Source organism: Mustela erminea, chromosome 5 (genome assembly GCF_009829155.1).
Source record: "Mustela erminea isolate mMusErm1 chromosome 5, mMusErm1.Pri, whole genome shotgun sequence".
Classification (NCBI taxonomy): Eukaryota; Metazoa; Chordata; class Mammalia; order Carnivora; family Mustelidae; genus Mustela; species Mustela erminea.
The window spans coordinates 107,089,727-107,113,347 of NC_045618.1; the positions used below are offsets into that span (position 1 = coordinate 107,089,727).

General features: G+C 43.1%; 1 protein-coding gene across 6 annotated transcripts in view; it reads left to right on the forward strand.

Moving 5' to 3' along the window:
• The window catches only part of DAAM1 (dishevelled associated activator of morphogenesis 1), a 163,066-nt gene that overhangs the window by 128,704 nt on the left and 10,741 nt on the right, over positions 1–23,621 (forward strand). For 4 of the 6 annotated variants that reach the window (XM_032344351.1, XM_032344354.1, XM_032344352.1 and 1 more), the window contains exons 16-23: positions 1,917–1,946; positions 3,062–3,168; positions 9,975–10,059; positions 14,844–14,950; positions 16,730–16,818; positions 17,667–17,835; positions 21,754–21,861; positions 23,398–23,458. In XM_032344351.1, coding sequence (XP_032200242.1) covers positions 1,917–1,946; positions 3,062–3,168; positions 9,975–10,059; positions 14,844–14,950; positions 16,730–16,818; positions 17,667–17,835; positions 21,754–21,861; positions 23,398–23,458 — 756 coding nt within the window. The remainder of the gene's footprint in view (positions 1–1,916; positions 1,947–3,061; positions 3,169–9,974; positions 10,060–14,843; positions 14,951–16,729; positions 16,819–17,666; positions 17,836–21,753; positions 21,862–23,397; positions 23,459–23,621) is intronic. The other 2 variants (XM_032344355.1, XM_032344356.1) reach the window with 1 other exon arrangement.

Below are 23,621 nucleotides of genomic sequence, written 5' to 3' on the forward strand. Positions count from 1 at the left end.
GAAGTTTCAAGAAGAATGGTAACTTATTTGAAAGAGGCCTGGAAACATCATTATTTTTAACATAGCATATCTAATAAGCTTTGTGATTTTATTTAAAATGTGTTGGGTTAAAGGACCCCTATAGAAGGGAAATCTTAAGGCTAACAATTAACTAAACTCTCCCATGGCCTTCCTCATCCTCACCTCTGGAAAGATAAGATACCTTACTTAGCTATTAACTGTTACCCTTACTTCTGCTGCTGGTGATAAATGGGAGATCCTGGACCAGCTGTTCTTCAACTCTGTGGAAAAAGAGAGCAATAGGAGAAAAAAATGGGCTTGATCATCAGCCTGAAAGATAATTGTATAATAGCTTCCAAGTACCAAGCTCATACGTGTGTGTCAGGTACTGTACAAAATGCTTTCCATGAATCATCATGTTTAATCATCACAATAATAATCCAGTTGTTAATTCATTTTGCAGATAGTAAGACTGAGCTGCAAGCCTCACACCCAGTCAGTGATAGTTGCCTAATTCCATAGCGCACTACAGTGAAGGTCCCAAGTCTTAACTTTCTGGTGGTGGGAACTTAATGGAGAGTAAGTTGCTAGAAAACTTCAAAGAAGTTTTTTCTTTGAAGGCCAGACAGTAAAAGCTGGATCTAAATTCAACTTGTCTCTTTAAGAGAGAAAAGTAGGATAAGATGACTTCATGGAATCCATGTTACCATAGTTTTTTCCTGCCCTTGGAAGGAGACACTGCTTTCACAGGGCAAGTATCCTGAGGAGTTTCAGACTAGAAAACCTGGTTGTTAAAACCAGGACAAAAGAAAAGTGTGGCATCGGAGAAGCAAGGTTTCCTGTGGTTATCAGCTTATTTTAAATGCCATTCTAGAAAAGCAATCCATCCTTGTATGGGTGGAGCAGAAGAGGGACACATTGTGCTTCCCACTGGAAGAATGATGTGGAACGGCTCATCTTAGCTATGCTGTCAGGGCCGGTGCAGCCTTGAGGAATCTGCTGAGCAACTGCTGGTTGTGCAAGCCGTTGGCCTGAGAGCTGGCGTGTGTTTTGTACTCCACTCATTCCAGCACAGCAGAAACATGTGAAGAAAGCTGGCACTTTCTCTTAACGTGTCAGTTGCTTCTCCCTCTTTCTCTTCTTCGTTCCAAGTCTCGTCTGGAGTATTTCAGGAAGAGGCTGCTGACCTTGTGTGCTTGAACAGCCCTGAGGCAGCTGGGACAGCGCCACCAAGGGCCTGCACACAACTGATCATGTATTGTGTCTTAATTGCACATTCTGTCTTTTTCCTCATACTACCCACAGTGCCACCAGGCATTGTTTGGGACTCAGGGGATTCTGAGGATTAACATTATTGACCTATATTGTTGAATTTGTCTTTTGTATTTTCTTAATCCTTCCTTATGGCACAAGAAGACAGGAGATTATTTCAACACCATCACCACCACCACCCCCACCCACCCAAAAAGAATATTTTGCTGGTAGGACATTACCATGGGAGTAGTTTCCTCAAGTTGATGGAATTGATTGATATTTTTCTGCTTCAAGTGAAAATCATCATGTTGAATAAATGGAGCCCATTTCTCTTTCAAAGAGAATTTGTTCCTTTCCCAACTTGGGTCTTTCCGGAGTGTCTAAGTCCTTTCTTCTCTGAATTTGATTTGCCCGCATTGAAAATGGTGTAGTGCGCATGTCGTTTTTCTCTCCCCAGAATGCTTAGTTCGCACTCTTCATCGTATCTTCAGTCAGACTCTCCCATCTTCATCAACTCTCATGGCTGGTCCTTGGGGCATAAATTCTCTCTTACCCTGTGTCACTGATTTCCTTGACTGCTTTCACTTTCTCCCACTTGTTGCTGTGATTTCTGAACTGCATGTGTCTGATTTGCCTTTTCCATGCCTCTGCCATGGCTGTAGGATTTCTTTGTGAACAGTAACTCCAAGCAGGTAAGTAAGCAACTACCCAAACTTTGCTTACTATAACTTCTTGGCTCAACATAAGCTCAAAATATCTTGGTTATCCAATTTTTTTTTTCCCAGATAGTGTAACTCAGGGCTTATATAATTCTGCGTTGGGTTTCAACTCTTAACTGATACTTAGAGGTCTGCCTGAAAATCTCAGCATGACAGAAGACAGTTGACGTTTGATCACATGGTGCCTCTTACTATAAATTTCATATTGTCTTTGTTTTCCTAAACTGTTACACAGTTCCAGAGCTCATTGGTTTTCTTACATTTTAAAAATGCCGTGATCCATTTTTAAAATTGATTCTGACCTCTAATAAAATTAAAACTTGCTATTTATCAAGTTAGTCTGGATTTTCACCTTGATGCCCAGTTTACATAAATAGTATTTTATATACAATTGTTTTTTGCCTCTTCCACCATAAATTAGGATGGGCCATCATTGCTTACAGCTTTTTGTACAGCAGCGGAGTACACAAAGTAGTGTTTTGTTGTTAATTCAAGTAATTGCACTCATGCCTTGAACTGCCCCCTGTCTGTTATCCATCAGACTCCAGGGTGATGAAAGGTACCATCTGGGCTTGGGAGCTTCCTGTTGCACATGAGGACGTTTGGCAGGATTTATTGTTCAGCTTTGTGAGTGCTCAGGATGCAAATGGTTCTGGAGTGAATGGGCCCTGCAAACGGCCAGGACTGGCAATGGCAAGCCTCAGCCGAGCTTGATTCATAGTGACAGTTCTTCTGTCTGCTATCCATAGGGATTTGGGGGACAAAAGGAGGGCACTGCTCACTGATAATTTATGCACGCTTAGCATCTTCAACTTCGAGATGCACTTTGTTCTTCCAAAAATGCTTTTTCAAATGTGGGTGGTCAACTTTTCTTACTACTTCCCTTTGTCAACTTGATTTTAGCCCTTTGTTTCAGTTCCACCACCTCCCTGGACTCCCTCCCTCACCATCTCAGCCTCGCCTGTGTGTGTGCGTGCGCGCGTGTGTGTGTAAGTGTGTGTGTAAACAGAAAATATAAAGGAAAATGTGTGTCTGAAGTCGGAATGTCCCTGTTTGACTTTGATGGATTTCTTTCATGCTCTTTATAGAAAGAAGCAGATGCCATTGATGACACACTGAGTTCCAAACTTAAAGTCAAAGAGCTTTCAGTGATTGATGGTCGGAGAGCTCAGAATTGCAACATCCTTCTCTCGAGGTATTGTTGATATTGAATAAACATTTCTGGTAGGACCAACTTTCCTCTCCCGTGGCTCCCATCCACACGTTTGTACTTGTTCTTTTAATCGGACTCTGCTGAGATTCGGTTCTTTGGATTCTCTTTTGTCTAAGGAGAGGAGAACTCATGGCCCCTACTTCCCTGTGTGGAATATATCAGAGCTGGATGCTTCTTCGTTTCTTAGAGTTTAATTTCCACAGAGTCCTGAAGTTAAAGAGTGGAACATCCCAAATCAGTGTTTTCTTTTGTTTATTTTTCCAGAGAGCCTATAAAATGGACTTTACCTTTATTTATATTTCCTGGCTTTAGAAATATTTTAGCTGTTGAGTAACACTGTCCCAGAATCAGCAGCAATGGTAAAAGCTCTTTGTTTCATTTTGTTTTTCTAAGTCACCTTTTTATACTTCAAGTTTATGATTTTCATGTTCTTTTTGAACATTTTTATGACTAAAGAGAGGTAAATCTCAAACCCGAGTGAAATGCTAATTTATCCATTTCAGCCTTGTTGAGAATCTTTCTCATAATTAGTGAACCATCACGGCCTTGGAACTTGAAAAGAAGAAAGGAAACTTGGGAGGCTGGAATCTGCCCATAGCTTCAGGCACTATGTCTGGTTGTCCTGGGCATTTCGAGTAGCTTTTCTGTATCTAATTTCTTCTCTTCTCTAGAAGGAACTTTTCTGTCAGGCAAAGATACCTAATGCTTAAGAGATAAATGAATATCCTAAATTTGGGGGCATTAAATATAAGCCTCCCTGGTCACATTCTGAAAGATATTATATAGGTATTAAAGCTGGTTTAAGGTGGCTTCATTTTCAGAGAGAGTAAAAAGGGAAAGTGGCAGCCTTTATTTTTTATTTATTCAGGAAGTGCAAGCATGGGGAGGGGCAGAGGCAGAGGTAAAGAATCTCAAGCGGACTCTGCACTGAGTGCTGAGCCCAACGTGGGGCTCGATCTCATGACCCTGAGATCATGACCCGAGCTGCAATCAAGAGTCAGGCATTTCACTGGCTGAGCCACCCAGGCGCCCCTGCGGTCTTTATTTTTAGATGGTCTTACAGTGAATTTCTTTTAACATAAAACACTGCTGCTTGGTTTACAGCGTGGAGCTTGATTATTAGCCAGATATATATTACTTTAGGGAGCAAATGTTTCTTCTCTTAGAAGAGAAACTGAAGCTTAATGAGATCCCTGAATTTAATACAACCAGGAAGGTAACGCGAACCATCCTATTAGCGTTTAATTTCTGCCTCTGGCTGGAAGCTGTGTAAATGGCCAGGCCCTGTACTTAGCCCCACTTTTTTTCTCCCTGAACACATGCTCAGGAAGATACCAGGGAAATAAACTGAAGGTCTACTTACTTTTCTTCTATAGTGTATACAATTCGCTTTGCTGTCATTTCCTTTTACAAGTCACATTCTTAGTAGTGACATTAAATGAAAATTGGGGGGAAGTTTTTTTTCCCCTAAAGCCTAGAATTTCTGCCTCTTTTTGTGCTTTTGCAGTCTAGAGGGACATTTTTAAACAGCTTGACAAAGGGAGCTATCACTCTGAATTTCTATATTACTTAAGTGCTCATCACAGTAAAATCTGTGACCTAGTTCCTCATAGACAGATCATTCTCAGCACGAGATGTCAGTGAGGATGATAACACTGACACCAGTTACAGAGAAGGTTACAGCTCTTTCTGGCAAATTTCCCATCTCATTATTGAAGGAATTATTTCTTATTTGTGCTGTGCAGTTTCCTTGTTACCTCAGAAGTGTCCGAGCTTAAGGTGACTTAGAACTTGAACACTGTACCTAAACTCTCTCTGGAAGATAATTTTTGAGAAATTGCCTTGTATCTGTTAGAGTAGCTATTAAAATCCAATTTAACGAATGAGTGTTATTATAATGAGCATAATTAAAAAGCAGATTGTACATAACAAGGTAATTTTGAGTCCCAGCTGACCTTACAGTAATTAGACCTTATGGATCAGGTTCTAAAACCTCTTTCCCACTGATGATTCAGCCCTATATGCTTTTCTGCTCCATGATCAATAGTTTTACTCCTGTCAGGAAAGCACAGGACTGACCTGTAGTGTGCTGTGTGGTAAAAGTAATAGAAATGAAGCAGATTTAGTTTTAATTTGGGTTGTGTTTAGTTATTTAGCTGGTCAGCAGTTCACCTTACTTTCACCACCCCCCTTCATTGGCAGTGCGTTACCGCATACGAAAGGAGCTAGGGGCTAGAAGGAAGGAAGAAACCTATGAAAGTGTGTGTGATGCTTTTTTTCTTAGAGTTGTCACTTTGACGCATTTGTTTGCCTGGCGCTATGCAGGGTGCCACAGAACAGACCGTGACTTTGAAAGCTCATGGCTCACTGGAGAATGGAAATGACACCAGCAAGGTAGCTTGTGAACAGCTCAGGCCTAGGCTGATGGGACCAGAAGGAGCCAGATGCTCAGCCAAGTGAGAAGGACACTGATGGGGCTCACCAGAGGGAGGGGACCTCCTAGAGCGATAACAGTTACACTGTGGGGGTACGGGGGGCAGTTCTGAAGAGGCACTCCGCGGAAGCCAAGGCACCCTAGGGGTCGGCGCATAGCTGAGAAGGAGAGCCCCGCATGGTGGCATCATCAGTCATAGGAATGAGACTGGGCAAGAGAGCCCGGGATCCATGCCTGGTGCCTTCGTGAGTGCATCACTCAGTCAGGGACAAGCAATACCCTCCTCATCTATAAAATGAAGATGAAGGGGGGGACTCAGGAGTCAGAAGGAAGCCCTTCCTGCCCCACAAGCCCAGCAGGGGAGGGACGCACAGGCCCTGTACGTGGGACTCGCCGCCTTCGTGGCCAGGACTACTCGCAGCTCCTGGAAAGAGACTGCCTGGAAGGTGACTTTGAAACAGAAGCTCCAGGCCATGAGGGTCCCCGCTTGCCACAGACTTGCAAGTGCAGTGAACGTGGTGCTCCTCAAACTAAGAACCCCCTCCTCAGGCCACAGGCAGAGGGAGCACCAGCTTACCGGGCTTATCCAGGTGACATGTGGCAACTTACCGGGCTTATCCAGGTGACATGTGGCAATTAAAATTCACTCTGCTTTATTCCCTAAAACCGACCTCTCCCTCCCTCCCCCAAAAAAGAAAGAAACTTGGAAGCTGGTTCATACTGCAAAATGAACCCACCTTAAGTACACTTTTATGAAGTGTTCTGCCATTCTTTTTTTTTCCAGATGCTCACTTAAAATGGCGGCCAGGGTGCAGTAAACCACAAAAAGCTACTTTAAAGTTGGGGGATTTGGCTTAAATCCACTGAAGCAGAGCTAAGGCTGATCTAGCCGTCCATCCCTAACTCATTTTCATTATGCCTGGAAGTTCCAGTTCTCTTGGCAAATTTTTGAAATACTTGAGGGGCGCAAGGTAGACTTAACTACTGTTTTTAAGTGGCCGGTTTGTTTCCTTCCTTGTGAAGAAAGTTGAGGTGGATGTCTCAGAAGTTGCCACCCTCCAGCACACCAGAACACTGGCAAGCTTTAAAAGCGATTAAAACATTAGAATTGGTAGGGTCCTTACATTACAGAGATTAGCAGCAACTCACTCTGTGGATGACAGATGATACTGAGAACCCGGCAACCTACAGACTGGTCCCCGAGGGCGGAGTCCCCTTCTCCTCTTTCCCCGAGGGCGCAGTCTCTTTGTCTGCTCCAGCAGGCCGCGTGTGAGGCTGTATGTTGACAGGTAGATTTTCTTAAGTACTATCCATTAAAGTCTCAAGTCTCTTTGTGAAACACATAAAGAGAAACCAAAATTGTTATGAATTAGAGCTAGTGTTTAGTCCAGACAGCCTCTGGGGGTTGAGAAGCATAAATATATACAATTTCAAAAGCAAGAAGTTCTGCACTCCATATGGGGAGCTAATGAATGCAAATCTGATACTTCAAGTATTGTTCTCACTCCGATTTTCAACCCCTTTTCTTTTAAATGCAAAACAGAAGGGCTCAGCGGAACCATACCATAAAGTAGTTTCTTCAGCTCAGTGTGAAAAGGACACAGAACTAATTTACTTTTTTCTTCTAAGTGGGGCTTTTCTCAGGATGGCTATAGACGGTTCCACAGCCAGTTGGTTTTTATTAGTGGCGGTTTCAGCCTTCCTCAATGTTCCTCTTCCCTGGCCGTGCCTGGCTGAACTGTGGTGTTTGCTCCTAACGGATTCAAAGCCTTTAGTGTCCTAGAATTGAGGGCTACCCAGAGCCTGTCCGGTGAAGCCAGGATATTTTTTATCCTATCATATGTTTTACCCACACCAGCTCAGCTAAATGGTCCCAGTGAAGTTTGGGGATTTTCCATCATGATGTTCTGGTGAAAATGTTTGTGGGGTGATGATTGTCCCAAGAAGACTAAAACAACCTGAAGAGGTCTGAGCAGGTCCAGGGAATTATGAGGGTGCCATACCTCAGATGAGGTGATAGAATGGGTCTCCTTTTAGAACACAGGCAGTTTCAGGGCTCCTGGGAGACTCAGTTAAGTGTCTCAGTCTTGATCTCAGGGTCATAAGTTCTAGCCCCATATCCATGAGGTCACACTCTCTCCCTCTCTTTTAAAAACAAAAACAAAAACAAAAAGGCAGTTTCACATATTGCCTAGATGCCATGTATTTGGATTTGACAACAGGAGGTAAAAGAGGATGCTACTAGTACAGTAAAATGCATGGCTTTGTTCCTTCCCTTTCCTACTTACTGGCACATGAAACAACATTCAGTGTACATAGCAAAATGGCTGGTTTTCACAAGATTATGTCAAAGTTTAGCGAAAAGGACAAGCCAGAGCTGTCCAGAGTGGGGTGTGTGTAGACCAGCACTACCCCAGGTTCCTTTCCTCCTTCTGTGACCTTTGTGCCCACCCCTGCACTCAGGCTGCCCTCTCGTTTATCTGTGAGAGCACGAGTATTGCAGCTTATCGTTTGATGCCCCCAAACACTATAACCATCTTTAAAATAAGAACGCTGTCTTGGAATTCTTGTTTAATACTCCTGGGCCTAATGGATGCTGTGTACAGAGAAGAAACTGGTAGAAGTAATGGGTTGTGAGAGTGCTTTGGGAAGTGTTCATGATGACCCTACTAAGCACAGTGTAGTGATCACGTATCTGCATGTGAATGTTTAGGTTAGGAAAGTACTGCTGCTTCTTGTCCCCTTTGGAGAAGAGTCCGTTGGAGAGTAATACCTATAGTTAGTTTAGTGAACCTTATCCATGGCCAGGCAGAGAGATCAGTGCTTTACGGGCATTATTTGATGCAGTTTGATGAGAAAACGAAGGCTTAAAAAACACCTCATCCAAGGTCACATTGGCCCAGCCCTCTCCGCCAGGACTGGGGCCCAGCCTGATGCCAAAGCCCCTACCTTCAGATGCTCCCTGTGAAGGCTGTATATCTTGCCCTGTATTTGTGTGTTTATGTCTTTATCTCTAGGCCTAATGTGATTTTTCTTGAAGATCATAGACTAGAACAGACCAAATAATGTTAATATGTCACTTTAGTAGTAGTTTAATAAGAAAGTAAGATTTTTTTTTTTCTTTAAGTAAGTCTGGAGCTGATGCTTACAGATAGAACAAGAGAATGACTCTGTTGTTCTAGCTAATCATCTGATGAAGACCTTTCCCCCCAGTGAAGACTATTGGTTGTGTCTGATAGAAACACATTTTTGCAAGTGCATTTTAATTTCATGACTTTTCTTTATAGTCCACACTTTGTTGTGCTGACATAATCAAGATGTAAATCCTTAATTTAATTAGTAAATCATACACGTTTATGATAAACAGAAAACAGATTTCTGGTTTTACTTAAATTCTTCCCTAAAAGTTACTAACTAGATAAGCAGATTTGTAAAAGGAATTTAGGGTTAGGAATCAAGAGTTTCCTGTTTGTGATAGATAATGCCACTTTCCGTACATTCGACCTTGGGCAATTCACTTAGACATTCTGCGCCTCAGTTTCTCCCTCCATTTAAAAAAAAAAAAATGACCATCACAGTTATTTTAAACCTCCAACAAAATAATATATGTGAAAACTCCTCCACCATGAAGTGTGTTTGCCTTTTACTCTGAGTATTAACTATTCAACTTTTTAATAATAACAGATTTCAACCCTTTTAAAATCAATTTTTAATCTGAAAACAAACTTTAAACAATCCTGATGAATTATCAAGTTCAGAATTTAGTTTTTTGGGGTGCTAGGTGGCTCAGTCGGTTAAGCATCTGACTCTCAATTTTGGCTCAGGTCATGACCCCAAGGTTGTGAGGTCGGACTCTGTGCTCATTGTGGAGCCTGCTGGAAATTCTCTCTCCTTCTCCCCCAATGCCTCTGCATGCCTGCACACTCTCTCACTCTAAAATAAAATAAATAAATCTTTAAAATCTTTTAAAAAAAGGAATTTAGTTTTCCTTTCTCATCTACAGTACATGGCTACTATATGTAAAGCAAACGGTGGGTATAGATGTCTTACCTATTCCTCATCCTCCAACCCCTTACTTAAGGAAACTAAACAATAGAACAATAGAAACTAAACAATAAAACAGATATGTTCTCTGTGTCAGCAGAGCATTACAAAGTCCTGAAAGAATGTTAAAACGGTTTCAAAATACTATTTTTAGGGGCAATATTGTCAGGAAATAAGCTTTCACTAAGAGATTTTGAGAAAAACAGTTCTTGAAAATCAGCAGCTGGAGTAGCAGAATGAATTATCTTGCATTAAGTTTTAATACTCAAGCCAGTATTGTTAACAACAAAATAAAATATTCTTTATCCAGGTTGAAATTGTCCAATGATGAAATCAAACGGGCAATTCTAACAATGGACGAGCAGGAAGATCTGCCCAAGGACATGCTGGAACAGGTGAGCTGCCAGACAGACTTATCTCAGAGCACAAGTGACAACTGGCTTCCAGCAGGGAGTGGGATATTGAGAAAATCTGGTTGTTGCTGGTGGATAATTTCCTCATCTCTGAACCAATGTTAAATGTGGCTCTCTTAAGAGGCTTTATTCTCTCATTGCTCCTCAAAATGTTGGGTGAAAAGGAAGGTCACAAGTTTGTCAGATGCCTGGGACCCACAAGGCCAGATTCTGTTCCTCATGCTACAGTTACTATGCCTTCATAGGTCACACAAATCTATCAACTCCAGGGAAGTCTGTGGGACAGGCTTACGGAGAATCTTACCAGCACCATGAGATCACAGGCTACTACATAAACTGATTCATTACTGAATCCTTAATAAAGTTTGTGTCTTGGCCTTGATGCACCATTTCTACACCCCAGTAGTTACCGTTAAACCCCTTAGCTCTGTCATCTGCATCAAAGTAATTCATATTAACCGTGGCCAGCCAAGCTGGATGGAGTAACTTAGCCTCTCTTTGTGCAGTGTTCCTTTAACACGTTCTGTGGAGCCATTCCAACTCTGCTATGTGTGTCTCAGCAGCTTTGCGCAGTTGTCCCCCAAATGACAATGTTCTTGAAATAGAAGATGTTTCAGGGATTATTACCTATCAATCTGGCCCTGAATATTTCCGTGCTTCGTGGAGATCGTCTCCATGCTCTGAGACGATTCTGTCTGCTTGTCTCATTGTCCTTGGTACGAAATTCTATTTTGCATGACTTTGGTCTAGAGGTCCATGTTAGTGCCAGGTCCACTGAAGGTTAACTGTGGACAATCGTGGTACCAGGCTGAACTTGAGGTCTTGGTTGCGGGGATGCTCAGCTCCCAGAAGCAGAGTAAAGGCTGTTTAGCACTGTTAACAGTGATCTTGGAGGGCGTGGCTGCCCCAGGGGGAGTGTCTGTGTGCTTATGCATTTTTCCACAGTGTTCTGGCTGATGTCAGAAAAGGCCTCCAACACAGAGCAGGGAAGAGTGAAGTGTGAGGTGTCACCACACCACAGTGCACCCGCTCCACCTGAAACCTGCAGCTGCAGTCATCCTGGAGAAGCCCTCACACTTAGCAATGGAATAAGTTGTCAGGCTGTCCTTTTTGATGTTTGACTTAGTTACCAGTAGCCCATGACTGTGCATCCAAGCCTGTCAGGATCCTTTGTGTACAAATAGTTTAAACATAATTCCTAAACTGAAAATTAATTGTTTGGAGCATTTTACAGCTTCTCTGCACACTCTTCCCTCTCCGTCTGCAACCAGTCCTAACAAGGGTCTCTACCCGGAAGTGTGGCCCAGCTTCCCTCTGCCCCCCTCCGGTCCCCAGCTGACCCTGCACTTGGGGTGCCTGCATCAGAAGCTGCTCACACAGAGGGAGGAACTGTGCCAAAAGCTGCTTTGGTCCTTAGGCCTTCAGTCCCTATTGACAAAGTCGTATGTTCAAAATTCCACAAGATCTGTTTACTGTGAAATTGCATGCAGCAAAATTCCTCCTTGAGGGAAGGGATTTCAAGATCTTGCCAAAAGGGCTTCTCGTGCAAATAGAATGTACTTCAAATAAATACAAGTAAGAAAATCAATTTACTGAAGCAGAATCTGGCCAAGTGGGATACTTTTGACCTGGTCTACCCTGATAGTTCTGTGGGTCTTACTCTCTGGTCACCTACCATACTCTTTCTTTTCCTCCTTATTCTCTTCTTCCTCTGCTTCCTCTTCTTTCACACAGCACTTCTCCCAGACTAACTTTTAACTAGTATCTCTCTACTCCTAGTTAGGATTTGCATTTGAATCAGATTCCTTCCCTCCTCTCCTGCTTTAGCTGCTGAGCTCAGAACTCAGAGGAGGTTGATACCCTCCTCTTTCTTGGAACGTATAGTTTTCTCCTCATTCCCAGGTATTTGTCTAAGTCTTCATTCCTCTCCTAAAACTATCCGTACACAGTCTGTCACTTGACTCTGCTTTGGGAAGGACTGAACCTTAGCATGTGCCTCTCACAGCATTCTGTACAAAAGAGCTAGTGTTGTCCTGAACAGGGGCCTGTGGCTTAGTGCACACAAACCAGTGTGTGTGTCGTGGGGGGAGGAGGAATCCCTAAGACTCGAAATGAAGTTCCTTGCCCAGTAGATAAAAATCCAAACTAAGAGGAAAAAAAAAGTCTTTTTCTCTTGCTTCTCCCTTCTCCTTCCCTTATTACCTTCCTCCCTGAACTGAGGAATAGCAAGAAGATACTGGTCCTGTCCACTGGTACCATTTGAACACAGGTACATAAATGCCTAGAACCAGTCAGGCTACCAGACCAGTGAACCCACCGGCATCCACATCCATGACATCCCATCAGGAAAGAGGGGTGGCTCTGGCCTCTGCTCTGGCCCAGCCCTTCCTTCTGCTCAGGAACCCAGCTGGATCAGAGCATCCTGTCTGCACCTCCCCCCCATACACCTTTTTCTCTTCACTTTTAACTTGTTCAAGTCTCAGCCTTTCACAAAACACCTTTTCATACTATACATGCCCATCTAGCTACTGTCCTCTCTCTCTTTTGATACAAGCAGAGTTCTTGAAAGCTTGTCCACACTCACCTCCTGTTCACTCTTCCTCACCTCCCGAAAGCTGTTCTCACTAAGGACTCACCACCTCCCTGTTGCCAAAGCTAGGGGGCACTTTGCAGTCCTTATCTTCCTTGATTTGCTGCTGGTATGTGACACCGATGGCCACTTGCTCCATGGTGAAATGTGTCTCTTTGGCATTTCATTGTCTCCTCTAAAGGTTACTCCTCTTGTCTTCATTCCTCAGACACTGGCTTCTCTCCAGCCCTGCTTTGTTTCCGTTGACGGTTCCCCTGGTTACCTCACTCACATCCTTGTATGTTGTAGTCAGTATCAGTGCTCTGTCTTCCAAACAGCTCTGTATAGCACGTCAGACCCATTTGTCCACCTACCAACTAGGAATCTCTACTTGGTTCTCTTGCCAGTATTTCAAACACTAAACACTCTCTCCCCACCGACTCTCCTCCATTTGGTCCTGGTTTTCCTGTTACACTGTATACATTGTATACAATGTATACATTGTTGCCTAAGCTAGAAGCCTGGACGCATCCTTTTGACCCTCTACCATAACCCAACATCCATCAACAAGTCAGGCTAGTTCTATTCAACCCCCTAATAGTTCTAGAATCTACCTACGACCCAATCCAGATCACCATCCTCTCTCACCTGGATTACTGTACCAACAGTCTAATCACAACCCCCTAATACTTTTGATCCTTTCTAATTCCTTCTCTGTTGTGAGCGTAGTGGTCTTTTTAAAATGTAAATTCATCCCCCTACTTAATATTTTAAGTCCTATCCCAGAGCCCACAAAATAAAGACTGAAATTCTTTCAAGGTCCTTGCTACTCCCTGACCTTGACCACTGCTACCCTCCCCCACTGTCATTACAGCTGTTCTACTGGCATAAATGCTGTGCCACCCTTTCCAGACCCTGGCACGTGATGTGCACTCTGCCTGGAATATATTTCCATTCACCTGTAGTTCTATTTCTCTTTTCCTCCTGGTGGCACCCAGACTGCCTTTTCTGAGGTCCCATCGTTAAATCCAACAAACTTTGGAAACCTACTAAATGAACCATCCAAATGCCAGCTTCAAATTATAGGGAGGATCTTGGGGTCCAGAGGGTCAGTATCATTAAAAAATGTATATATATCCAAGGGCATCTGATCCAGAAAATAGCACACTTGGACAGGGCTGCGGGTATATATACACATATTTGTGATTTGAAATAAGACACAGAGTACTTTTTCAACTTTAAATATTGCTGTTTCTCCCACATTCCATGCTCATTTCTTCCGCCAAAATAAAAAATAGAATCAAAAACCAAATCCTACCATGTTCTTCTCATCCATCATGACATGGAGCAAAAAATGAGATGGAAATACATAAGGCAGAGAAATAAACAAGTTGAATGGAAAATACACATAGAATTACTCATCCCAGCATGATGTAATAGAAAAAAGCATTGAGCTGGGAGTCAGGAGACCTAAGTTCTATTTCTGATGATTACATGGACTTTCTCTGTAATTCTGGGTAAGTGGCTTTGTCTCTCTGGACCTCCATTGCATCACCTTCTAATGAGAGTGTTGAATATCCCAAGTCCCTCTAAGGGTCTATGCAAAATGGATCCTGGTAAAGAGCTTCCACAATCTGATTTGAGAGACAATATAGAGTAGAAAGTTGCCAGGAATGAATCTTACATCAATTTAACTACCTGTAAGTAAAAAAGAAAATATTTTTTTCTCAAGTTTCATTGAAATATTATTGACCTACATATTGACCTATAAATTTAAAGCATACAGCATAGTAGTTTGACTTACAGATGTGAAATGATAAGGCAGTAAGTTTCGTTAGCAGCATCCATCATGTCCTGTAAATACAATAAAAAAGGAAAAGAAATTCTTCCTCATGACGACAGTTCTTAGAATCGACCACCTTAACAACTGTCCTGTACATTATACAGCAGTGTTAACTCTAGTCATGCTGTGTGTTACCTCCCTAGAACTTACGTTGTAACTAGAAGTTGGTACCTTTGACCACCTAACTGCAAAGATTTAGTCATTTGTATGGTATCTTAACAATGACCTGTAGCACAGTTTATAAATTCAACAAAAGATACAGTCTCATTTTGGGGCAGATAACTGAAAGAGTGAAAATTTACTGCAAGAATTTAGTTATAAACCTCAGTTTTAATATTTGCATGTGCTTCTTAGCTCTTGAAATTTGTTCCCGAAAAAAGTGACATTGACCTGTTGGAGGAACATAAGCATGAACTGGATCGGATGGCCAAGGCTGATAGATTCCTTTTCGAAATGAGCCGGTGAGTTTGAAAATGCCTAAGACATGAACATGCCCTTGACCTCTCTCCCAAAGATAAACTTGTGATTCTGGTTGAATTAATTGGGCCAGTAACCTGGCTTCACTTAAAGCCCTTTTAAATTACAAAATCTTCTTAAGTCAGAACTATGTGGAATTTGTTTTGTTTATGGGAATTCTTGCCTCTGGGTGAGCTAGGGCTAGCATTTCTTCATAATTACCTCTGGTTCTGGACCTAAACAAGTCATAACTTTTCCTGGTTCCAGTCAGTGTCTCCCCCCACCCCCCACCCCCACACTTTGACTGCTATGGGATTATATCTCCCTTCTCTCTGTAGCCCAGCATCTCAGAAAATGGGCAGACCCAGCAGTGTCGACCTGGAGCCCACATGAATGAACAACTAGGGTCTGGATGTCAAATCATGACACATGCAGACATCTCTAATCAGTCATGGCATACTTCCCACAGAGTCTTGGCAAGCATTCTCAACCCTTCTCCAGAAAACCCAGAGGCAGCCACTGCTTCATAATTTTGTTTGGCATGTGAGCTTGAGTCTATTTGCCATCCCAGGCCTGAAAAAATTGATTCTGCATTAGAAAAGGACCAGTGGTGCCGAGACTCTCCTTCAACCCCAGGGCAGAGCTCTTCCCCTGAGTACCAAAGGCCTATGAGTGTAGCCAAGGTGAACATGGCTCTCACTCTACATTTCTGCCATATCTAGACTTATTTTTGTTGTTCCATCTCACCTTGCTGTTGGGAAGAATACCGCTATAGGACAAAGGATGGTTTTGGAATTTTGACTGGTGTGCCCAGCAAGCCTGTGTGTGGATAAATGGTCACCCACATTGGCTGCCATTTTGTAATTGTCTAGACCTGTGCACGCGTCACCCCCCCTTGATCCTTCTATCAGCGCCACCAGGAGGCTGTTGGGTAGGGAGGTATTCTCTTCCATCTAATGGAGGAATTTAGTTACCTGTTGAAGGTCACCTAACAAGAGGAGAACCTAGACTGCAAATGTAGGTCTGTTTGATTGGATGGGGCTACTGGACTGAAGTTTCCCACAGAGAGCAGCTAAGGCAGTGATCTGAGTTCAGAAGGCCTTGGCGAGAGTGCCTGCGCTCCCCTTCTCAGCAGCAGCAACTTATCTTAGTGGTGACCAGAGGCCAGTTTGCTTCCTCTTATCGCTGGTCACTAGTTGCTGTCTTGAAAGGCAGAGCCTGCCAGCCCTGAGGGGAGCAGAAAGGGAGCTAGCTGTAAAGAAAGGGGATCATTTGGGGACATGAGTGGGAAGAGGATGATATGAGGAGAGGTTGATGGACATGAGTTTTACTCTGTAGCTTTGCTGGAGGCAAACTTTGTGGAAAGTTAAGCATGGGAGAAACATGAGAAACAGCCCCTCACTTGCCCAGAACGTGGGGCAGGCTTTACATTTTCATTCCTTTTTATCTCCTCTGTTCACAAGAGTTCCTGGGACTCTGAGGAAGGGGAGGGGACAACTCTCCTTTTCTTTCAGCAGTTGCCTGGTCTTTTTAGAGCTAAGGACCCTACGGCCATTGCCCAAATACTCCGGTGGTCAGAGGGAAGTGGGCTCTTCAGACAAAGTGGCCTCATTTCCTGTGCTCCTGTCCAGACGAGGAATAAGGAATTATGTGTGTGTGTGTGTGTGTGTGTGTGTATTGGGGGGTGTGTACTCTAAAGTACCTCCGCCTCCATATCCCCTGAGTGAACATAGATAGACGTTGTAAGTAAGTAAATGTTCATCAGTCCGTGCTTGCTCTTACAGAATTAACCATTATCAGCAAAGACTCCAATCGCTGTACTTCAAAAAGAAGTTTGCGGAGCGGGTGGCAGAAGTGAAACCTAAAGTAGAAGGTAAAGTCAGGCCTCCAGATTGAAAATGATGTTCATCATAAGTGCCTGTTTGCAAGTACAGTCCAAGTGCGGATAGTAAACAGGATCCCTTGGGTGATTTTTTTTTTTTTCCTTAAAATCTTCTGGACTTGAGGTGGCTAGTCACATAAGATCCATCCCTAGCCCTCTGACCTGGCCTGGCTTCTGGAGCTCACAGCACACCTCCTGGGCTCTTCTGGAGAAGTGGGCTTTTAACTTGCTGGGTGTTGGTAAGACACATATTTGACCACCACTAGCTAGGAGTCTGTAACTAGCTTTATCACAGTGGTGCTATACTGGTATTTCTAAGGGAACATTTCAGGCTGTTAAAGTTTTAAGTGTTTGAAACCTGGGCAGCTGCAGAGCACGGGAACAGAATGCAGGCTGGACTCAGGAGCCTGCTCTAGCCCCAGTCCCTGGTCATGCCCGCAAGCTGCAACATGGAACACATTTGGCCAGGGGCTTCTTTGTCACTAGAATTGCTCAGTCATCCTGTTGATCTGAGTCCTACCAGGCAAGAAAGCGTTTGCAGCGGAATGTGGGAAATGCAGTCCCTTTCTATGTATTCTTAACTGCGTACGGTTAGTGAATCAGCCAGGAAAAGGACTAGGAAAGCAGAGGATTGTGCAGCTACCGTGGGTCCATTGAACAACATCACTGGCTCTCCCCTTGCTCTTTGCTGCTAGTTGAGGTGTTTTGTAAGGCTCCCTGATTGTCTGGCGACCCAGGCTTACCTCTTCAGTATCTGCTGTTGGGTGTGTGGGTTAGGATGGGTGTCACTGAGGCGTCTCGCTGGTGGTAGTTGTGGTTACGTGTGCTTTATTTTGAAGCAATCCGTTCCGGCTCAGAAGAGTTGTTCAGGAGCAGCGCCTTGAAGCAGCTGCTAGAAGTGGTTTTGGCATTTGGAAATTACATGAATAAAGGCCAAAGAGGCAATGCGTACGGATTCAAGATATCCAGCCTAAACAAGATTGCTGACACAAAATCCAGTATTGACAAGTAAGTACAGATTCTTCCAACACTTGGAGGCCCCCGGAGCTGAAGTCAGGACCCCTCCGGGCCTCCTGGGTCTCCCTAATGCTGGGTCTCCCTAATGGTGTGCTTGACTCTCGCGCATGCTCCTTCCCTCTCCAGCAGCGACTTCTCTCCTCTCCTAATTACAGATAACCCGGAATTCCCATCGGGCTTATTATCCTTCATCCATTTTCAGTGCCCGGGAAGATAGCATCTAGTCTAAGTTTTGGAGTTTTTTGGATAAACTTTGTATTATAGTGTAATAAACTAAAGACAAGGTCATCAGTCAGAAATGCACCACCGGATGAGTTTTCACACACTGAACCTCTGTGTGACTAGTGCCCAGATCCAGAAACAGACTGTGACCCGCATGCTAATGGTCTCCTCGTGACCTTTCCCAGGCGTGACCCCCTCCACAGAGAACTGCGTTCCAGGGAAAAGAAAAAAACTGACAGCTGATGATAGAATGTGAAGTTTGTTGGGGTTTTAGGTGTGCTTTCCGTCCTTTATACATCGATGCTAGCAGCTATAAAAAATTATGAGGTATAAATGCAGTTTGGCTGTTGGTATTAAACTGCTCCTTCCAAGACTCCTCTAAATGTTTCCTAGAGAGTTTTTTAGGTGAATGGATTCTTGTTAGAAACACCGAGGTGAAAAGTGCTCTGCTGTCATTAACAGGTAGGCTCATTAGGCATAAAACACTAGTTTCCCAGGGAGCTCTCTTCCGCTAAGGCTCTTCCTGTCTTCAGAGCAACTTGCACAATTGTTTCTTTTTTTTTTTTTTTTTTTAAAGATTTTATTTATTTATTTGACAGAGAGAAATCACAAGTAGATGGAGAGGCAGGCAGAGAGAGAGAGAGAGAGGGAAGCAGGCTCCCTGCTGAGCAGAGAGCCCGATGCGGGCCTCGATCCCAGGACCCTGAGATCATGACCTGAGCCGAAGGCAGCGGCTTAACCCACTGAGCCACCCAGGCGCCCACAATTGTTTCTAAGGTGAACTTCCCTCCGTCCAAATTCTTCTTAGAAATATGGGCTGTTCACCCTAAGTATTCCCCACTAGTAAGGCTCTTTACTCTGTGTTTTCTGTGAGATTAGTGACGCAGAGCATTATGGCCATCCTGAATCCGTCCTATAAGAAATAAGCAATATGTTAAGTTGTAGAGCTAAACCTTAATTTTGCATTATGTAGAGATAGATTAACAAAGGGCAGCTGTGCAATCACCACCTTATTTTTAACATACGCCCTTGATCCTTCCAGAGCATTTTTGTATTTGATAGTGTGGGGTACACAGGCCAAAGGGCTGTAGCACCTGTTGTCAGATTAAGAAACTGAGGCAGTGTCCAGTGGTTCCTTTAGCTTGCCTAAGATCGCAAGCAAGGTGTTTGGCCTCACGGGTAGTTGACACCTGTTCTCTTATCCTCAGCTCTACTCCGACAACACGTGGACCTTATTTGGAAGGTGTAGTAGATAGCTGCAACCTCTTACTTGCATATAAAGGGCAGTCACCTTTTTAAGGGTGTTCCTTCAACTCCGCTTGCAAATTAAAGAGGAGGAGACCCTCACTACCAGTTAGTCCTCTCTCTCTCTCCCTCCCTCCCCGCCCCTCCCTCTCCCCCCACCCCTTCCCTTTCTCCCTCTCTCCCCCTCCCTCCCTGCCTTCTCTCTCTCTCTCTCTCTCTCTCCCCCGCTCTCTCCCCCCTCCTTCTCTGCATTCTCTGTCTCTGTCTCTCTTTCCCTTGATACCCTCTGCCCCCTCATTACTGATAACTTGGCACTTACTCTGAGATTATCTGCTTGTTGAAGTTACCATAGAATTTAATATGCAGGCCTTTTCAAAATAATAAATTAAAAACATTTCTGATCTCTTTTTCCTCCTCTTCCTGTGAATGTTTTGTCCCTGGAAATAGTGCCCCAGTGTCTTGTAAACCCATAGTGCCTAGCAGAGTGCCTTGTTTATAAGCAGTCACTCAGGAAATACTCAGTTGACTCTAATCAAACTGCGCAGGGGAGGGACAGTTAGCCATGAAGGGTGCGTTCCCTCTGCTTCCCTTGTTTCCCGGCATACCTGTGAGTAATCATGTGTGTGGCTGTTGGCTGGTTTTTCATTCTTCAAGAATTTATATTCAATCCAGCAAGGTATTATTTGGATAGCAAACGAATGGGAACGTTCCGATCTAGCCTGAAGTCTTTCTACACTAAGAAAAGTATATGTGGTTAATTGGATTTAGTTTCTCTAAATAACAAAGCATCTTTGTGAAAGTGAAGAAAATGGCTCTACCCTTTCTTGTAATGGCTGCTGGGGTTTGGCTCCCTTGGGCCTACACCGAGATTCTGTGAACAGCAAAACTGAAATGGAAGGCTAACAGCTCGATATCTACAAAGTAAAGGGCCAGAATCACTAGCCACTACTTTACTTTGCTGGGCTATTGTTTTCTAATTACTTATTGAGAGCAAGAAAAATGAAGGAAAAGTTTTTCTCAGACGTGGGCCGGTTGACTCAGAGGAATGGGATCGCACCGACTTCTGTGAAGATGCAGGGACAACCAGAAATGAAAACCATTTCGTTATTATGGGAAAGGAAATTATTTGACAATTCTGCTTCACTCAAGGTGGGGATGGGCGAGGCTATTGTGATTTAGCATCCTAAATTAGTAGCTTGCCTAAAGATTATGACCATGTCTTAAAGGAAATACATTTATGTCCTCTTGATTATGGTAACTTTCAGTAGACCAGCGGTTTGTGATCCTGGCTCTTAGAATTACTGGGGAGTTTTTAAAAATACCCATGCCTGGCCCCACCCCCATCTCAGGCCCCGGCATCTGGGACCAGGTGACTGTAACGTGCGTTGGAGTCCGAGACAACAGGACCAGACCAACACAGCTTGGCCTAACAGGCAGTGTTATCACGCATCCACTGTTTCAATCCAGGTCAGTCAGGGTTCAGGCCTGTCACCACCAAAGAGGGAGCTGGGTTGTGGAGGTAGGAGCTGAAGTGTTGCTAACATTAGGAAATGGATTCTTGGCTGCAAAGATGTCATGGCCATGATGGCACAGTCCTGGTCCACGTCCAGACCCAGCCCTAAAGCAGGTGACCTTCTAGCTTTCTGACCACCCTTTGCTACCCAGCAAAACAGATGAGTCCAAGGGGACAAAAGCTAGCAAAATAAATGAGTCAGGGGAGAAAAGTTATCGTAGAGTTGAAAAAGCTTAAATGAGAATTATCAGTAAATTCTTATCAGTGAGTCACTGCTCTGTACTTTTATATTTAAAAAATAGCTGTGGGGCGCCTGGGTGGCTCAGTGGTTAGGCCTCTGCCTTCGCCTCAGATCATGGTCTCAGGGTCCTGGGATCGAGCCCCGCATCAGGTGCTCTGCTCGGCAGGGAGCCTGCTTCCCGCCTCTCTCTCTCTGCCTATCTCTCTGCCTACTGGTGATCTCTGTCTGTCAAATAAATAAATAAAATCTTAAAAAATAATAATAAAATAAAAATAAAAAATAGCTGTACTTTTTAGTAAATTAAGCACCCCTCAGTCCCTACCGCCCCACCCCCACCCCAGCTTATTGTGAGCCTCTGGGCACACCTTGTCTTTGGTAGGTATGTTCCTGTTGACGAGGGTTCCTATTCATTTCCATCATCCACATTTTGAAAGATGCTCTTTATGAGCCAAAGTAGTAAATCTTGTCCCCTTCCCTTTTGAAGATACTGGCTTCCTTTTACATAAAGTTGTATAAATCTCATGTAAGCTCTTCCCTGTTCCCTTCTCTTGAGGATCCCTGTTAAAAGAGTCTCCAAATCCTGGAGTGAATGCAGGAATATGGCATTCTTGCAGGTTCAGCCACTTGCACAGGCAAACCAGGCACAGATATTAAGCATGTCTAATACTTTTTCTTTTTTTAATTGTAGGAACATCACACTTTTGCACTATCTCATAACTATTGTGGAAAATAAATACCCCAAGGTCCTCAATCTGAATGAAGAACTACGGGACATTCCTCACGCAGCAAAAGTAAAGTGAGTCCTTCCAGGGAATTGTCTTAGTTTTTTTATTTTTTGGTTTTTTTTAATCACTTGGACTGTGCCTTAGCCATTGAGGCAGTTAGCTGGCATTGCATGAAGAGGCTTCTTCCGTTTGCTTTCCCCTGAATAACATATGAAGTAAAGTTTGAAAACTGTCCAAGTCACTGAAATATGCTACATGGTTTTGAATATATATATATATATATATGCATGCATGTTTTTCTAGCTTCTTTGGACTACTCCTGCATGTAATTTTAACTTCCAGAAAACCTTATTTTCTGAGTTATTAAGAGGATTATAAAGGAATGTGGTTTCGCTCGTACATCTAAAAGGTACTTCTATTCAATACAGGTAGGAACACCCTTAGTTAACAAGGATACATAGCTAAGCAAATAGAACCTAAATGTCAGGGCATTGCTAGTAATTTTCACATGTGCACACACTCTCAGGAACCAAGGCAGCCTTTTAATGGAAAGCAGTCTTTATGCAAATGAAGGAACTAAAAATAAAATGGAAAGTTGCCAAACTTTCACCAGACTTCACACCACTTTTCAGAGACTGAAGAGCAGGCGGTTTTCCTTGTTGTTCCCTCCTCCTTTTGGCCCTTTAAAAATACACATGTGTATTTAAAACTGCATCTTTTTTGCAGTGAATTTGAAAAGAATGATGATGAGCCATCTAGTTTTTTCCCTCTTTTTGTAGAATTTGATAGAAATATGAGATATGAAATGAAAATGTTAAATGAAACATTGATGAATTTGTTTACATCTGAATTATCTAAGAGGATAGTGTTACAATCTCTGAGGTTTTAAAAGCCATCAAATAGAAAGTTTTATAGGAGAAACCCAGGAAACTTTCTCTCTACAAAAAGACAATGAAATCTAGTTAGTATAACTTTAAGAAATATCATCGTGATTGAAATTTAAGCCATCCCCGGGTGCCCGGCTGGCTCAGTCAGCAGAGTCAGCCACTCTTGATATCGGAGTTGAGTTCGAGCCCCATGATGGGTATAGAGAATACTTAAAAATAAATCCTTTTTTAAAAAAGGAAGTTTAAGCCATCACCTTTAATATTCATATGACCAGAACTTTAGTGAAAAGCAGTGCTCTCTAATTACAAAGAGTACAATCTGAGCATGAATGCGGATAAGACAGCTTCTTTTATTTGTTCAAGGGGAGCCATGGATGGCAAAAAATTCATTTCCACGTATAATAATTTGCCTTAAGTGAGATTTTCTTGTGAGATTGAAAAATACATGAAGTATTTTTGTACAAATGGGAGACATTTCGACTCTGCTCTTTTTAATCTATAAAATACACTTGCTGGCTGTGGAAAACAGAAACCATAATTCCGTATCTAAAGCCCCTAAGCTTAAAATGTCACCTTTCTGTGAGATCGGAGCATGGAAGGGAATTTTAAACACTTAAAATAAACTAGTGTGGACTTCTAGGCATGAGATATATAAACCCATCATCTGTTCAATACGTGTAAGTCACATGTCGGTCACTAAAATGTTACTATTTGCAACAGCATGACTGAGCTGGACAAAGAAATAAGTACCCTGAGAAGTGGCCTGAAAGCAGTAGAGCTGGTGAGTATGTGTTTCTTCTTACTCCCAATTTCTTCACTCTCTCTGGTGCTGATGGTGTCCAGCAAGGCAGGATAAATGTGGCGTAGATCAAAATATTGATTAAAAAAATAGCAAAGTAGGGAAACAAGAACAGTGAAGAAGCAAATGCAGCTCCAGGACATCA